We start from the raw sequence: 15,338 nt of genomic DNA on the forward strand, positions 1-15,338 counted from the left end.
TTGAGAGGGAAAGATAGAGTGATACAGTGTGGAAATAGGCCCTTTGGCCCAGCATGTCCCATCTGCACTAGTCCCACCTGCCTAGGTTTGATCCATATCGCTCCGAACCAGTCCTATCCATGTATCTGTCTGTTTCTTAAATGTTGCGATAGTCCTCGCCTCAACTACCTCCTCTGGCAGCTTGTTCCATTCACCTACCACCCTTTGTGTGAAAAACATACCCCTCAGATTCCTATTAAATCTTTTGCCCTGCACCTTAAACTTATGTCCTCTGCTCCTCGATTCACCTACTCTGGGAAAAAGACTCAACCATATCTATTCAAATCGTGATTTTATACACCTCTATTAGATCATCCCTCAGCCTCCTGTGCTCCATGAAATAGAGTCCCAGCCTACTCAACCTCTCCCTATAGCTCTGGCCCTCTAGTCCTGGCAACATCCTCGTAAATCTTCACTGTACCCTTTCCAGTTTGATGACATCTTTCCTATAACATGGTGCCCAGAACTGAATACAATACTCTGTATGCAGCCTCACCACCTTCTTATGCAACTGCAACATGACCTCCCAACCTCTATACTCAGCCTGACCCGCTGAGTTACTCCAGCACTCTGTGAAACGTCACAGAACAGGGCAAGATTAGCAAGTTTGCTGATGATACGGAAGTGAGTGGTTTTGCATATAGTGAAGATGGTTGTGAAAGATTGTAGCAGGATCTGGATCAATTAGCCAGGTGGGCAGAGGAATGGTTGATGGTTGCATGGTTCCTTGAAGGTCGAGTCACAGGTATATCAGGTGGTCAAAACGTATTTTGGCACTTTGGCCTTCATCAGTCAGAGTATTGAGTATAGAAGTTGGGAGGTCATGTTGCAGTTGTATAATACGTTGGTGAGACCGCATTTAGAATATTGTGTTCAGTTCTGGGCACCATGTTATAGGAAATATGTCAAACTGAAAAGAGTACAGAGATCCCCATCCTGGATCAGTCCAATCAGGATTGTGTCATCCACAAACTTGAGAAGCTTGACAGAGGTGTCTGTGGAGGTGCAGTCATTGGTGTGGCGAGAGTAGAGGAGAGGGGAGAGTATGCATCTTGCGATGCTCCTATGCTGAGCGTTTGTGGGTCCGAGATATGCTTTACCGTCTCACATGCTGCTTCCTGTCTGTCAGAAAGCTGGTGATCCACCGACAGAGGGGTTCAGGCACAGTCAACTCTGAAAGTTTGGTGCATAGTCGCTCTGGCACAATGGTGTTGAATGCAGAGCTAAAATCAACAAACAAAATCCTCGCATAGGTCCCCTGGCGGTCTAGGTGCTGGAGGATGAAGTGCAGGCCCAGATTGACTACGTCATCCACAGATCTATTGGCCCAATATGCAAAATGCAGAGGGTCCAGTTGAGGGATTGTGATATTTTTCAGCTTGACCAGCACAAGCCTTTCAACGGTCTTCATGACTACAGAAGTCAGTGCGACAAGCCTGTATTCATTAAGACCAGTAATCCTTACCTTTTTGGGTACAGGGACAATAGTGGAGACTTTGAAGCAGGCAGGGACAGTACATCTTTGCAGGGACTGGTTAAAAATGAGTAATTGAGTGTGAAGTGTTGGTTGGGGTGGGAAAGGGTCCACTCTTTTCATACTGGAGGCCTTAAGTAGGTGTTAAGTGGTGAATGGGAAGGAGAGGGTGCAGGGTCCATTCTTTGCAGACTGGGGACTGGCTGTGTTTGTTGGGGAGGGGGTACCATAGTTACGTTTCTGATTTTCAAGCCTGCAGTAAAACTCATTGAGGTCGTTGGTCAGCTGACGATTGTCCAAAGAGCAGGGGGCTTTCCTCTTATAGCTGGTGATTTCTTACATGCCCTTCCAAACTGAAGAAGAATCACTAGCTGAGAACTTGCTCCTCAACTTCTCAGAGTATCTTTCCTTGGCAGCTCTGATTCCTCTTCTCAGCTCTTTATCGATTAGGTTATCTTTTAACTCTTTAACGATTAGGCTATCGGCTTGACGCATATTTGCCCCCCCCCCCCCCCCCGATCTTGAAATGGAAATGTTACATCTGTATATAATGATCCCATTAAAATGTATATTTATGTCACAAACTATGGAATTCATATTTTTCAGTATTGTTATCAAGGAAAAGAAAGCAGTTCCAATTGTTTGATATTATTTGATATTGTTTAAAATTATTCATATGGAAGAGAAAATATAATAGCTCTAAAACCTACCTTAATTTTGCAATCTCACTAAAGATAATCCCCCTTTCCCTCTTCCCTCCCCCATCTCTCTCTCTCCCCTCCCTTCCTCTCCCTCTCTCCCCCTCCCACATCCACCCCCCCCTCTTTCTGGCGGGGGGGGCGAAGATGAAGGTGGCGCGGGCCCTGCTGGTGTGGCGTGGGCCAGACAGGGTGGCGTGGGCCCAGCGGGGGTCAGCGGGAGTGGCGCGGGCCAGTGGGGGTGGCGTGGGCCCTGCGGGGGTGGCGTGGGCCCAGCGGGGATGGCGTGGACCAAGCGGGGGTGGCGTGGGCCCAGCAGGGGCCAGCGGAGGTAGCGTGGGCCAGCGGGGATGGCGTGGGCCAGCGGAATATTATTTTTTTCCCGATTTTTTTTTAACGATTTTTCTTTTTTTTTTTTTTTTCCCCTGGGATTTTTTCTTATTCTGGGGAAAAAAGGGGGGTGCGGTCGCACCCAACGCACTCCCCCTTCGGACGGCCATGCAAAGTTGTGGTGATCTGAACATATTTAGCCAAAAAGACCTATTTGCTTGCAACCGGCTTCGGTAACTATCCTACTGCAGATATTAAGCTTACAGGTCTATAGTTCCAAGGTTTTTCTAATCAGCCATTCTTAAATAGAGACACAGAATTAGGAAACCCTGCTATTAGTCATCCAGCACCCCCACATGTCTAACAATGATTCACATATCCCAGCTAGGAATGCTTCACCTTTTCTTCAACAGGCTTCCCACAGTGTCCTTGGATATACCTGATCAGCCTGTGGAGATTCATCCCACTTCATCTCCTTTGTACAGCTACATCCTGTTATTCTGAGGCCTCTGGTCCTAAAACTCACTGGCCTGGAAATTTATCAAAGACGATAAATCCTTTAAACCTTATGCTGTTTATCCAATCCAATCCAATCCAACTTTTCACATACTTCCTCCATAGCTACATTATCAATGGCATTCCCACTCTTTTGGGAGAATCTTGGCAAATTATTCATTAGGAACCTTATTCATTGGGAACCCTCTCTCTCCCCTCCACCTCCACTTGTAAGTTATCGTTTTGGTTCCTTGCTATTTCCTTTGTTGTCCTCTTCACAGGACCCATCCACTCCATCAGGCTGTTGTCTCACCTGCTTTATCGCCAGGGCAGCCTGGAGTCGTGTGTGGCGGTTCGACAGCTCGTCCATTAAATGTTGCCATTGTTTCTGAAGAGTCGTCACCCATTTCCTCACTTCCCTCTCGCTGTTCAGATTTTCTTTGCATAACTCCTGGCCCTTTCTCACCATTGAGAAACAGATAGACTGGTGGGAGTTGCACTCTGCCTCCAACGCCTAGTGAAGAAAATACAGCAACACCAGGTCAACAACGTCATGGTTACAGTTGCACCTCGATCACACTCCCTCCGCACACTGGCAAACTAACACGCCAGGAATGAGTGGGTTAACCTATGATGAGCTTTTGACGGCACTGGGCCTGTGCTCGCTGGAGTTTAGAAGGATGAGGGGACACCTCATTGAAACGTTCCAAATAGTGAAAGGCTTGGATAGAGTGGATGTGTAGAGGATGTATCCACTAGTGGGAGAGTCTAGGACTAGAGGTCACAGCCTCAGAATTGAAGGACGGTCTTTTAGGAAGGAGATGAGGAGAAATTTTTTTAGTCCGAGGGTGGTGAATGCGGAATTCTTTGCCACAGAAGGCTGTGGAGGCCGGCTCTCTGGATACTTTCAAGAGAGAGCGAGATAAGGCTCTTAAAGATAGTGAAGTCAGGGGATATGGGGAGAAGGCAGGAACGGGGTACTGATTGGGGATGATCAGCCATGATCATATTGAATGGTGGTACTTGCTCGAAGGGCCAAATGGCCTACTCCTGCACCTATTGTCTATTATCTATTGTCTATATTGTCTCGTTCTTTTCTTTTGGTGTTTTAAGTCTGTTGTTAAATGTATGTTTTACTGTATCTTTAGTTTTGTATTAAGTGAGGGGTGGGGGAAACTTTTTTTTAAATTTTTCCTCGACGGAGATGCGACTTTTCCGTATTGTATTTCCGTCCGCACTGCGGCCTAACATCATGGAGCTGTCGGTCCCTTGGTTAAGGATCTACTTCGGGAGCTTCAACAGCAGGAGCTTCGACCGCCCTGACTGCGGATGATTTGACTGCACCGACCGTGGGAGAAAAGGCAAGGAGATAATACGTTATTGCCTTCAATCATAGTGCGCTGTTTTTGTTAATTTTTATGTAGTTGTGGATCTTGCTGGTATGACTGTATGGCAAATCAAATTCCTTGTATGTTCTTACATACTTGGCTAATAAATTAATTACAATGAAGGGCACGAGCTACTCTAACATATCCACCAAGTCCATACTGGGAGTGTAGTAACCTACTGCACATGGAGGAGATGTTGGTACAAGATCACATCTACAGTATCAGATTTACTTCACAGACTGATTTTAGTGTGACATTAATCTCACATTCAGGACGTTGGTGAAGCCACATTTAGAATATTGTGTTCAGTTCTGGGCACCATCTTGTAGGAAAGATGTTGTTGAGCTGGAAAGTGTACAGAAAAGATTTACGAGGATGTTGCCAGGACTCGAGGGTCTGAGCTATAGGGAGAGGTTGAGTAGGCTGGGACTCTATTCCTTGGAGCATAGGCGGATGAGGATCTTGTAGCGGTGTGTAAAATCATGATAGGAATGGATCGGGTAGGACATAGGTTCAAGGTGAAGGGGAAAAGATTTAATAGGAATCTGAGGGGTAACTTTTACACACAAAGGGTGGTGGGTGTATGGAACAAGCTGCCAGAGGAGGTAGTTGAGGCAGGTACTATCGCAATGTTTAAGAAACAGTTAGACAGGTACATGGATAGGAGAGGTTTGGAGGGATATGGACCAAATGCAAGCAGGTGGGACTAGTGTAGCTGGGACATGTTGGCCAGTGTGGGCGAGTTGGGCCGAAGGGCCTGTTTCCACTCTGTGACTAAGGACATTAACATTCCATCTATTAAATGTACTCGGCACAGTGCAGTGCGATTAACAACACTGCCACAGGCCGCACATTCTGAGATTTGTGTACGTCAACCATCGCAATGTGGCGTTTGGTAGCCGCATCTCTCGCCGGTCATGGGACGGACGCCGGTGATCACCTTGTGCTTTTGTATTGACACTGCAATCTGGGTGATGTCTCGCCCCAAGGCAGCCGTTCGCACCAACTGCCACCTCTCGTAGATCCACGACTCCTCCTCCTCACTGTCTCGGAAAAATTCATACAGGATCTGCTGCTGCTGCAGTTTGCAATGTCTGCATTTGCAAAAGAAATGAAATTGATAATAATAATAATAATAATGTAATAATAATAATACATTTTATTGTCATTGTACATAAACGCAACGAGATTTGGTATGCAGCTTCCAACCGATGTCATAACATAAATAAATAATAACATTTGGATTTAGATATCCCGAGAACATGGCTTGTAAAAAGAACAGTAAAATAGTCAAAACAGTTCACAGACTAAAGTGCAGATGTGTCTGTGCGACGTGACCATCCGAGGGAGACAGTCCAGGGGGGGTGGGGGGCACTCAGCAGGGCCGGTTCAGAGCCGCTATAGCTCTGGGAATAAAGCTGTTCCTGAGTCTGGAGGTTCGGGCGTAGAAGGCCTTGTAACGTCTGCCGGAGGGAAGTAGTTAGTTACAAGGGATGTCAATAAGACTGAGGCCCTGCCTCCATGAAAGGTTGTAAGGTGAGTGGTGATATCTGTGGGAACAGGTCTCGGCCACTCTAAATTCCAGGGCCTTTAGTTTAGAGATAAGGGCCTGTCCCACTTTCCTGAGTTACTCACGAATTCTCCCGAATTTTGAAACTCGCAGAATGTTCGTAACGAGTCCGTAGGAGTTCGTGGATAGATCGTAGCGGCTCGTTATGCCAGCCATAGGTACTCGGGGCATCAGGTAAGTCGGGACGTTTTTTCCAGACCGATGAAAAATGTCCACGAGTAAAGAAATAGCCCCGAGTACCAACGGCTGGCATAACGAGCCGCTACGATATATCTACAGACTCCTACGGACTCGTTAAGAACATTCTGCGAGTTTGAATCAAGGGGAAAACTCTGGAGAATTTGTGAATAACTCGGGAAAGTGGGAGGGGCCCTATACAGCGTGGAAACAAGCCCTGCGGCCCACCGGGTCCGCGCCGACCATCGATCCCCGCACACTAACACTATCCGATACCCACCAGGCACAATTTTTACATTTACACCTTGCCAATTAACCTACAAACATGTACGTCTTTGGAGTGTGGGAGGAAACCGAAGATCTCGGAGAAAACCCACGCAGGTCACGGGGAGAACGTACACACTCCGTACAGACAGCGCCCGTAGTCGGGATCGAACCCGGGTCTCTGGCGCTGCATTTGCTGCAAGGCAGCAACTCTACCGCTGTGCCACCGTGCAGCACCGATGGCACTGATCGGAACTGAGGGCAGTTACTGAGTAGGATGGCACTGCAGATGCTGATTTACACCAAAGATAGACACAAAATGCTGGAGTAGCACAGCGGGACAGGCAGCATCTCTGCATAGAATGAATGGGAGATGTTTCGGGTCGAGACCCTTCTTCAGGCTGAGAGTCTGGGGATAGGGAGACACAGAGATATGGGAGGGTAAGGTTTGAAAACGAGATATCAAAGGCGAAGAAGTTCAAAGAAAATATAGTATAGATCGTTGTTGGCTGGGGGAAGGTGACAACGAAGCATTCAAATATAAAATGTACTCAGCAGGACAGTCAGACTGGTTGGAGAACTAGGATGGGGGAAGGATGGGGGGAGAGGGGAAGCAAGGGGTACTTGAAGTTAGAGAGGTCAATGTTCATCTGCTTCGTTGTCACCTTCCCTCAGCTGGCATTCAACCATTCTACATTTTCCTTGAACTATGTCCCCTTAGATGTCACGTTTTCACACCTTACCCTTCACACCTTACCCTTACCCTTCCACATCGACGTGTCTCCCACTGCCCAGACTCTCAATCTGAAGGTTCTCGACCCACTCATTCTATCCAGAGATGCTGCCTGTCCCGTTGAGTTAGTGCAGCATTGTGTGTCTATCTTCGGCAGTTACTAAGTACTGGATATCTGTGGCTTACAGAAACAATGGGTTCCCTTCACTCTAAATCCGTATGTGGGACCAAATATCAGTGAACACCGATCACCGCAGGGCCTGATAATCGTGGCTCATGAAGGCCACACATCTCAGCAGCTACTGCAGCAGCAACCAGGTATCTGGTGTGAGTCTCAGTCACAGCGGGTACTGGCAACATTGATCTCTGTGACTGTGGGTGGATAAAATATGGATGCCAATAACAAGTCCTGGCCACCATGAGCTCAGGTCGAGTGGAAGCTAGTAACTTTACCGAGTACTAGTCCATTGCCGTTTGTCATCTATATCAATGACTTGGATGAGAATGTAGAAGGCATGATTTGTGACTTTGCCAATGGCACTAATGTAGTTGGTATCATAGGCAGTGAAGATGGTCATCAAGAAATACCTCTGGATCATGATCAGCTGGGCAAATGGACCCAGGAATTGTCAATGGAGTTTAATTCAGATACGTGTGAGATGTTGCATTTTGGGGAGTTACACCAGGGCAAGACCTTCGCAGTGAACGGACGCAGCGGTAGAGTTGCTGCCTTACAGCGATTGCAGCGCCAGAGACACAGGTTCAATCCCGACAGCGGGTGCTGTCTGTATGGAGTTGGTATGTTCTCCCCGTGACCAGCGTGGGTTTTCTCCAAGACCTTTAATTTCCTCCCACACCAAAGACATACAGGGTTGTAGGTTAATTGGCTTGGTATAAGTGTGTGCAGGGTAGTGTTAATGTGCGGGGATCACTGGTCGGCGCGGACTCAGTGGGCTGAAGGGCCTGTTTCCACGCTGTATCACAAAACTAACCTAAACTAACATGAATGGTGGGGCCACGAGGAGCGTTATAGATCAGAAGGGCCTAGGAGTACAATGATATAGTTCCCTGAAAGTGGCATCATAGAGCTAGGGTGGTGAAGAAGGCTTTTGACAATTGACCTTCATCATGTAGGGGTATTGGCTATGGAAAAAAACTCACTGAGTCAGGCAGCATCACTGGAGAACATGGATAGGTGATGTTTCAGGTTGGGACCTTCTTCAGACTCATGAGGTCGCACTTAGAGTATTATATTCAGTTTTAAGGGCCTGTCCCACTTGGCCGTCATTTGCGCCTCATTTGCGCGTCATATGTAAAATAGGTCGACGCGTCGTGATGGGCGACGTCGCGCGCAAATCACGCGTCATCACGTGTCAGCACAGCCGTCTCGTGCGCATGATGTCACTAGAATACCCTGCGGTGCACGGCAGGGCGTTGACGCAAGGGCGTAAGGACGCTGACGCACGGTGACGTAACCACGCGTCTCCACGCGATACACGCGAGACGTCGGGACGCCAGCGTACAACGCCAATGCGTCAGCGTGCGTACACAATGCGTCAGCGTGCGTACACGATACGTCATGCAGGTGGCGCGCGAGGATTTTGTTCCTGTACCAAATCCTGGAGCGCCGCGCGATATCGCGTGCCACCGCATACGATTCAACGCCTCACCATGCGCAACGCATGCGCACCCCACGCGTCACGATGCGTCGACCTAATTTACATATAACGCATAAAATGAGGCGCAAATGACGGCCAAGTGGGACAGGCCCTTTAGTCACCCTGCTTTGGGAAAGATTTACGAGGATGTTGCTGGGACTCGAGGTTGAGGGGATATAAACTCGTGAGAGAAAAAGTCAGGGTGAATGCCCAGAGCCTTTTTCCCAGGGTGGGGAAATCAAGAACTGGAGGTTATTGTTTAGTTTAGTTTAGTTTGTAGACACAACGTGGAAACAGGCCCTTCGGCCCACTGATTCCGCCGACCTGCAATCACATGCACATTAGTTCTATCCTACATGCCAGGGACAATTTACAGGAGCTAATTAACCTGCAAACTTGCACGTCTTTGGAATGCGGGAGGAAACCGGAGCACCCAGAGAAAACCCACGTGGTCACTGGGAGAACGCACTAACTCCATGCAGACAGCACCTGCAGACAGCAACTGCACCGCTGCACCACTCTGTCACCCCAAAGGTTTAAGGTGAGAGGGAGAAGGGTGAATGAGAACCTGAGGGGCAACTTTTATGGGTATACAGAATGTGCTGCCAGATAATGTGGTTGAGGCAGGCATAATAACAACATTTAAAACATTTGTCCAGGTACGTAGATAGGAAAGGTTGAGTGGGGCATGGGCCAAAGGCAGGTAAAGGGGACTATGTTAGATGGACAAGCTGGGCTGAAGGGCCTGTTTCAGTACTGAATTACTCTAGTCCTCGTTTCTCAACCTTCTTACCCTTACGGAACCCTTGAAGCGATTTTCATGTCTCAGGGAACCCCTACATAAAAATGAGGGAGTGTACCTGCACGGCAGGGAGCACAGACAGGACTGGTGGAGACCGTGCGTGCGTCTATACTTGAGTGAGTCACTTGATGATACATACATCCGTCACGTACAGCTCCTGTCCACTGACCACTAAAGGCCGTTTCACACTGGCTCCGTATAGACGTCACTAAATATATTCCCTCTGATTATTATACTTTTAAATGATATAATAGGTTGAAGACTTTATTACAATACCCAAGAATTTTCCAAGAATATGTCATACGTGTATAATAAAATTACGAATGTGAAATTAAACACAAAAATGATTCAAAAATGCATTTACATATGATTAGCCTATTTATCACGATTTCTCATGGGAACCCCGAGTGACCTCTCGCGGAACCCTAGCGTTCCAGGGGACCCCGGTTGAGACACGCTGCTCTAGACTATAATTCCGAGATGGTTTCTCAGAGCTGGGAACATTTGTTTGGTGTAGGTCTTTTCCAACTAGAAGACTAAAAGCCCTGTCCCACTGTACGAGGTAATTCAAGAGCTCTCCCGAGTTAAAAAAAAAAATCAAATTCGTGGTAAGCATGTAGAATGTACGTAGCGGGTACGTTTCTTAGCGGCTCGTAACGCTAATGGCAGGTACTCGGGAAACGCGGTAAGCTCGGGAAGACTCGTGAAGATTTTTCAACATGTTGAGAAAATGTCCACGAGAGCCCCGAGTACCTATGAGCGGCTATTACCGTAATTCTCCGAGTTCGAATCAGAGGAAACTTGGGAGAACTCTTGAATTATCTCGTACAGTGGGACAGCCCCTTTATTCAATTTCCCTGCCTTGTCCCCATAACCTTTGACACCCATTCTGATCAAGTGTCTATCCCTGCCTTAAAAATATCCACTGACTTGGCCTCTACAGTCCTCTGTGGCAATGACTTCCACAGATTAACTACCCTCTGGCTAAAGAAGTTCCTCTTCACCTCCTTTCTAAAAGAGCGCACTTTAATTCTGAGACCTCTGGTTCTTAACTCTCCCACCAGTGGAAACATCCCTCCAACTCCGAGTGATTAAATCTCAATGATTCTACTCTCCCTGCAGTAAAACCATAAACATTTAGAAGCCTCTAAACCTTGCTACCAACTCTGCAATCAATGGAATCAATAGAAAGCATTTTATCAGGATGCATCACAGCTTGGTTTGGGAACAGCTCCATCCAAGACCGCAGGAAATTGCAGCAAATTGTGGACGCAGCCCAGACCATCACACAAACCAACCTCCCTTCTATTGACTCCATTTATAGCTCACGCAGCTAAGGACGAGTCGCACCCTGGCCACTCCCTCTTCTCCCCTCTCCCATCGGGCACAGGTATAGAAGTGTGAAAACGCACATCTCCAGATTCAGGGACAGTTTCCTCCCAGCTGTTGTCAGGCAGCTGAACCATCCTACCTCAACCAGAGAGTAGTGTTGAACTACAACTACCTCATTAGTGACCCTCGGACTATCCTTGATCGGATTTTGCTGGCTTTACCTTGCACTAAACATTATTCCCTTATCATGTATCTATACACTGTAAATGGTTCGATTGAGCCCCGAGTACTTACGAGCGGCCATTACCGTAAATCTCCGAGTTCGAATCAGGGCAAACTCGGGAGAACTCTTGAATGAACTTGTACAGTGGGACAGGGCTTTAAACAGGCCAACAAGGCTTACATCAATCAGCCTGTTATTCAGTTGACATTTGCCAGTGTTTTAACCTGGCTGCTGACTAACCTGGCTTTGCTGCATTCCAGGAGATTGCTGTAGAGATCATTTAGTGCCTTCAGTTTCCTCTTGACAACGTCAGTCCTCAACTCACTGCACCTCCTGAGATCGTCAACTCTCTGGCTTATGTGCTTCAGGGTTTCTCCGTGGGACGAGATCTGAGAGACGACCAGGTTGTGTTTCTGCGCCATGTCCACGACATCAAATAGGTGTTTGCCGTAATCATCTGAACTCACCACGGACTGTCGAGGTGAGGGTAGAGGCATGCAATAGAAGTGAGAATTAAACCAATGGAGTTTCTTTTGTAATATTATCACAATGTTCACATATTCATTGGTGCATCTTTCAAGGAACTATTTGAATTAGTCTATTTCAAATCCTCTCTATTTTGAATTACCTTTCTCCCTTACTTCTTGACTCCAGCTTGAGAATAAGGAGGTGTTGGGCCTATCCAATAAGTTTGTGGTTCATCTTGTCACTAAGCTCCAATTTCCTATCTACCTTGTGCATTTCTTAATTTCCAGTGTGTCTCCCCCCCCTCTCTCCCTCCCCCCTCCTCCCTCCTCCAGCCCCCTCTCCCCTCCAACCCCCATGTGTGTGTGGGGGGTAGTTAGTGTGTGTTTGACGCCGCAGGCCCCCCCCCCCCTCCCCCCACCGCAACCACACGCTGAGGGGACAGGACCCAACGAGTTCCCCTTGGGTCTAAAAATGTATTGTTATCAGGCTTGACTTTACTAACTTGTTGAACATCTAATTACTTGAGAAGATTCTAAAGAACGACAACCTTGAAAACATTTCATCTTGAATTGAGTTCTTTGAGGAGGTGACGACAGAGGTTGCTAAAGGTGGGGTGGTGGAAACAACTCCTAACCATGTTATATGTTTCCACGAGAATACTCCTCAATTTTCTAAACAATAGTCGAGGAATCTTCTCCCCTGTAAAGAATCTTCTTATTTCATGGAATCGATTACACTTCCTCCAAAAACAAGTGTAACTTTGCTTCTAACCAGAACCGTAGTATTGTAGAAGTGGGTACACCAAATTTCAACGAGATTGGCTTATTCTTAAAATGCACGCTCATTGCGGTAAATGCCAACGTATCGATTGTCTTCCAAAGAACTTGCTATCCCTAAATCACTGATGTCAAAAGGGCGGCATGGTGACGCAGCTGGTAGAGACGCTGCCTCACAGTGCCAGAGACCTGGGTTCGATCCCCATCTCGGGCGCTGTCTGTGTGGGCGGTCGCGGTGGCGCAGCGGTAGAGTTGCTGCCTTACAGCGAATGCAGCTCAGGGAGACCCGGGTTCGATCCCGACTACGGGTGCTGTCTGTACGGAATTTGTACGTTCTCCCCGTGACCTGCGTGGGTTTTCTCCGAGATCTTCGGTTTCCTCCCACACTCCAAAGACGTACAGGTTTGTAGGTTAATTGGCTTGGTATAAATGTAAAAGTTGTCCCTAGTGGGTGTAGGATAGTGTTAATGTGCGGGGATCGCTGGTCGGCGCGGGCCCGGTGGGCCGAAGGGCCTGTTTCCGCAGTGTATCTCTATACTAAAAATAAACTAAAATATCCAATGTTTATTAGTGGTGCCCAAGGCAGAATAGGAATGTTTTAATGGAGCTGTAGAATTTATGGTTGCATTTGTGGAAAAACATTTGTGGCACATTTTATCGCTTTCCTCTGAATTCACAGACTTTTATCTTTCCCTAAATCCCTTCAAATGAACAAAAAAATTCAGAGCAAGAATAGGCCACTTGTCTCTTGTATAATAATATCTGGCTGATCAGATTGTATTATCAATTCTGTATTCCTGTTTCTGTAATTTTCCTATTCCTGTCATTTTCACCACTTTATTAAGACTGCCCCCCTTCCCACTGACCAGCGACCCCCGAACACTAAGACTATTCTACACACACTAGGAACAACTTACAATGATATCAAGGCAATTAGCCTACAAACCTGCGCGTCTGTGGAGTGTGGGAGGAAACCGGAGATCCACGCAGGTCATGGGGAGAACATACAAATTCCGTACAGACAGCACCTGTAGTCGGGATCAAATCCGGGTCTCTGGCGATGTAAGGCAGCAACTCTACCGCTGCGCCACCGTGGTGCCTCTAATATTCTGGTTGGAGGTCTGAGTAATTCTAGCTGGAAATGTGTGACCTGCAGTGTTCTGCGGGAATCTGTGTTGGGACTCTGTTGTTTTAAATGTATTTAAACAACTCGGATGCAAGCATAGATAGTTTGATTACGTTTACAGGCAACGTCAAGATTGGTGGAGTTACAGACAGTGAGGAAGGCTGTCAAAGGACACAGTGGGACATGAATATGTTACAGTTATGGCCAGAGAAATGGCAGATGGAGTTTAATCCAAACAAGTGTGAGGTGTTACAGTTTGGCAGTTTGAATGTAAGGGGAGTGTCAATGACAAGACCCACAACAGCACTGATATACAGAGGGATCCTGTGTACAAGTCTATCGTTCCCTGAAAGTGGCAACACGAGTGGATAGTGTTAAAGAAGGTGTATGGTTTGCTTGCATTCATCAGTTGAGACATTGAGTATCAGAATCAGGAAGTCATGCTACAACTGAAGTCATGTGCAAGGGTGGCACTGTGGTGAAGTCTGTGTAGAGTTGCTGCCTTACAGCACCAGAGATCCGGTTCAATCCTGACCACGGGTGCTGTCTGCATAAAGTTTGTACATTCTCCCCGTGACCTGTGTGGGTTTTCCACAGGAGATCCGATTTCATCCCACACTCCAAGGGCATACAGGTTTGTAGGTTAATTGGTTTGGTAAAATCCTAAATTATCCGTAGTGTGTGTAGGGTAGTGTTAATGTGCGGGGATCGCTGGTCGGCACGGACTCGGTGGGCCGAATGGCCTGTTTTTGAGCAGTATCTCTAAACTAAACTAAACTAAACTTTATAACATTTTAGTTAGGCCGCACTTGGAGTAATGTATGCAGTTCTTGTCACCCCACTCCAGGAAGGATGTGGGGGCTTTGAAGAAGGACGCAGAATAGGTTTAGCAGAATACTGCTTGGATTAGAGGGCATTAGGCATAAGGAGAGGTTGGAAAAACGTGGATTGTTTTCTTTGAAACGTTGGCAGTTGAGGGAAGACCTGATAGAAGTATATATTGTCCGATCAGCTGAGAAGGTTATTGGCTGCAACCTTCCCTCCATTGATGAACTGTACACTGCAAGGGCCAGGAAGCGAGCGGGTAAGATCATCTCTGACCCCTCTCACCCTGGCCACAAACTCTTTGAATCACTTCCCTCTGGAAGGCTACTCCGGGTTGTCAAAGCTGCCACAGCCAGACATAAAAACAGCTTTTTTCCCACGAATAGTTGCTCTACTCAATAACCAAAAATCTGTAGCCTCCCTTTGATCTGGTAGCTTATTTAATTCACATGTTTAATCAATAATGTTTTATTATTAATGTTTAATGTTTTATGTATCATTCTTAACTGTCATTATATGTCATGTTGTCACTTGCGGGTGGAGCACCAAGGCAATTTCCTTGTATGTGAATACTTGGCCAATAATCTTATTCATTCATTCATTCATATAATCGTGAGAGGCATAGATAAGGTAGACAGTCAGAATCCTTCTCCCAGGGTGGTAATGCTGAACACTAGAAGGCATGGCTTTAAGGTTAGAGAGGAAAGTTTAAAGGAGATGTGTGGGGCAAATTTTTTTGCACAGTGATGGGTTCCTGGAATGAGCTTCCTTGGGTTGGAGGTAGAAATAGATATGATATGGTTGATCGATTGATTTATACTTCATTGTCACATGCATTTGGTACAGTGAGATGTGTTGTTTGCATACAGTACCAATAAGCAAGATTCGTCACGCCAGGGGTGCTAACAAAGTTATTAAAGTATTCAATATCGTCAATACAGGTGGGTAAGAGGTTTTTAG

The 15,338-nt window shown here is 46.8% G+C and overlaps 1 protein-coding gene across 1 annotated transcript in view; it reads right to left on the reverse strand.

Moving 5' to 3' along the window:
* sptbn5 (spectrin beta, non-erythrocytic 5) overlaps positions 1 to 15,338 on the reverse strand; it is a 288,791-nt gene that overhangs the window by 236,325 nt on the left and 37,128 nt on the right. Inside the window, exons 8-10 of the mRNA XM_033026595.1 lie at positions 11,424 to 11,656; positions 5,365 to 5,518; positions 3,350 to 3,550 (exon numbers count right to left, since the gene is read on the reverse strand). Coding sequence (XP_032882486.1) covers positions 3,350 to 3,550; positions 5,365 to 5,518; positions 11,424 to 11,656 — 588 coding nt within the window. The remainder of the gene's footprint in view (positions 1 to 3,349; positions 3,551 to 5,364; positions 5,519 to 11,423; positions 11,657 to 15,338) is intronic.

Source organism: Amblyraja radiata, chromosome 9 (assembly GCF_010909765.2).
Source record: "Amblyraja radiata isolate CabotCenter1 chromosome 9, sAmbRad1.1.pri, whole genome shotgun sequence".
Taxonomy (NCBI): Eukaryota; Metazoa; Chordata; class Chondrichthyes; order Rajiformes; family Rajidae; genus Amblyraja; species Amblyraja radiata.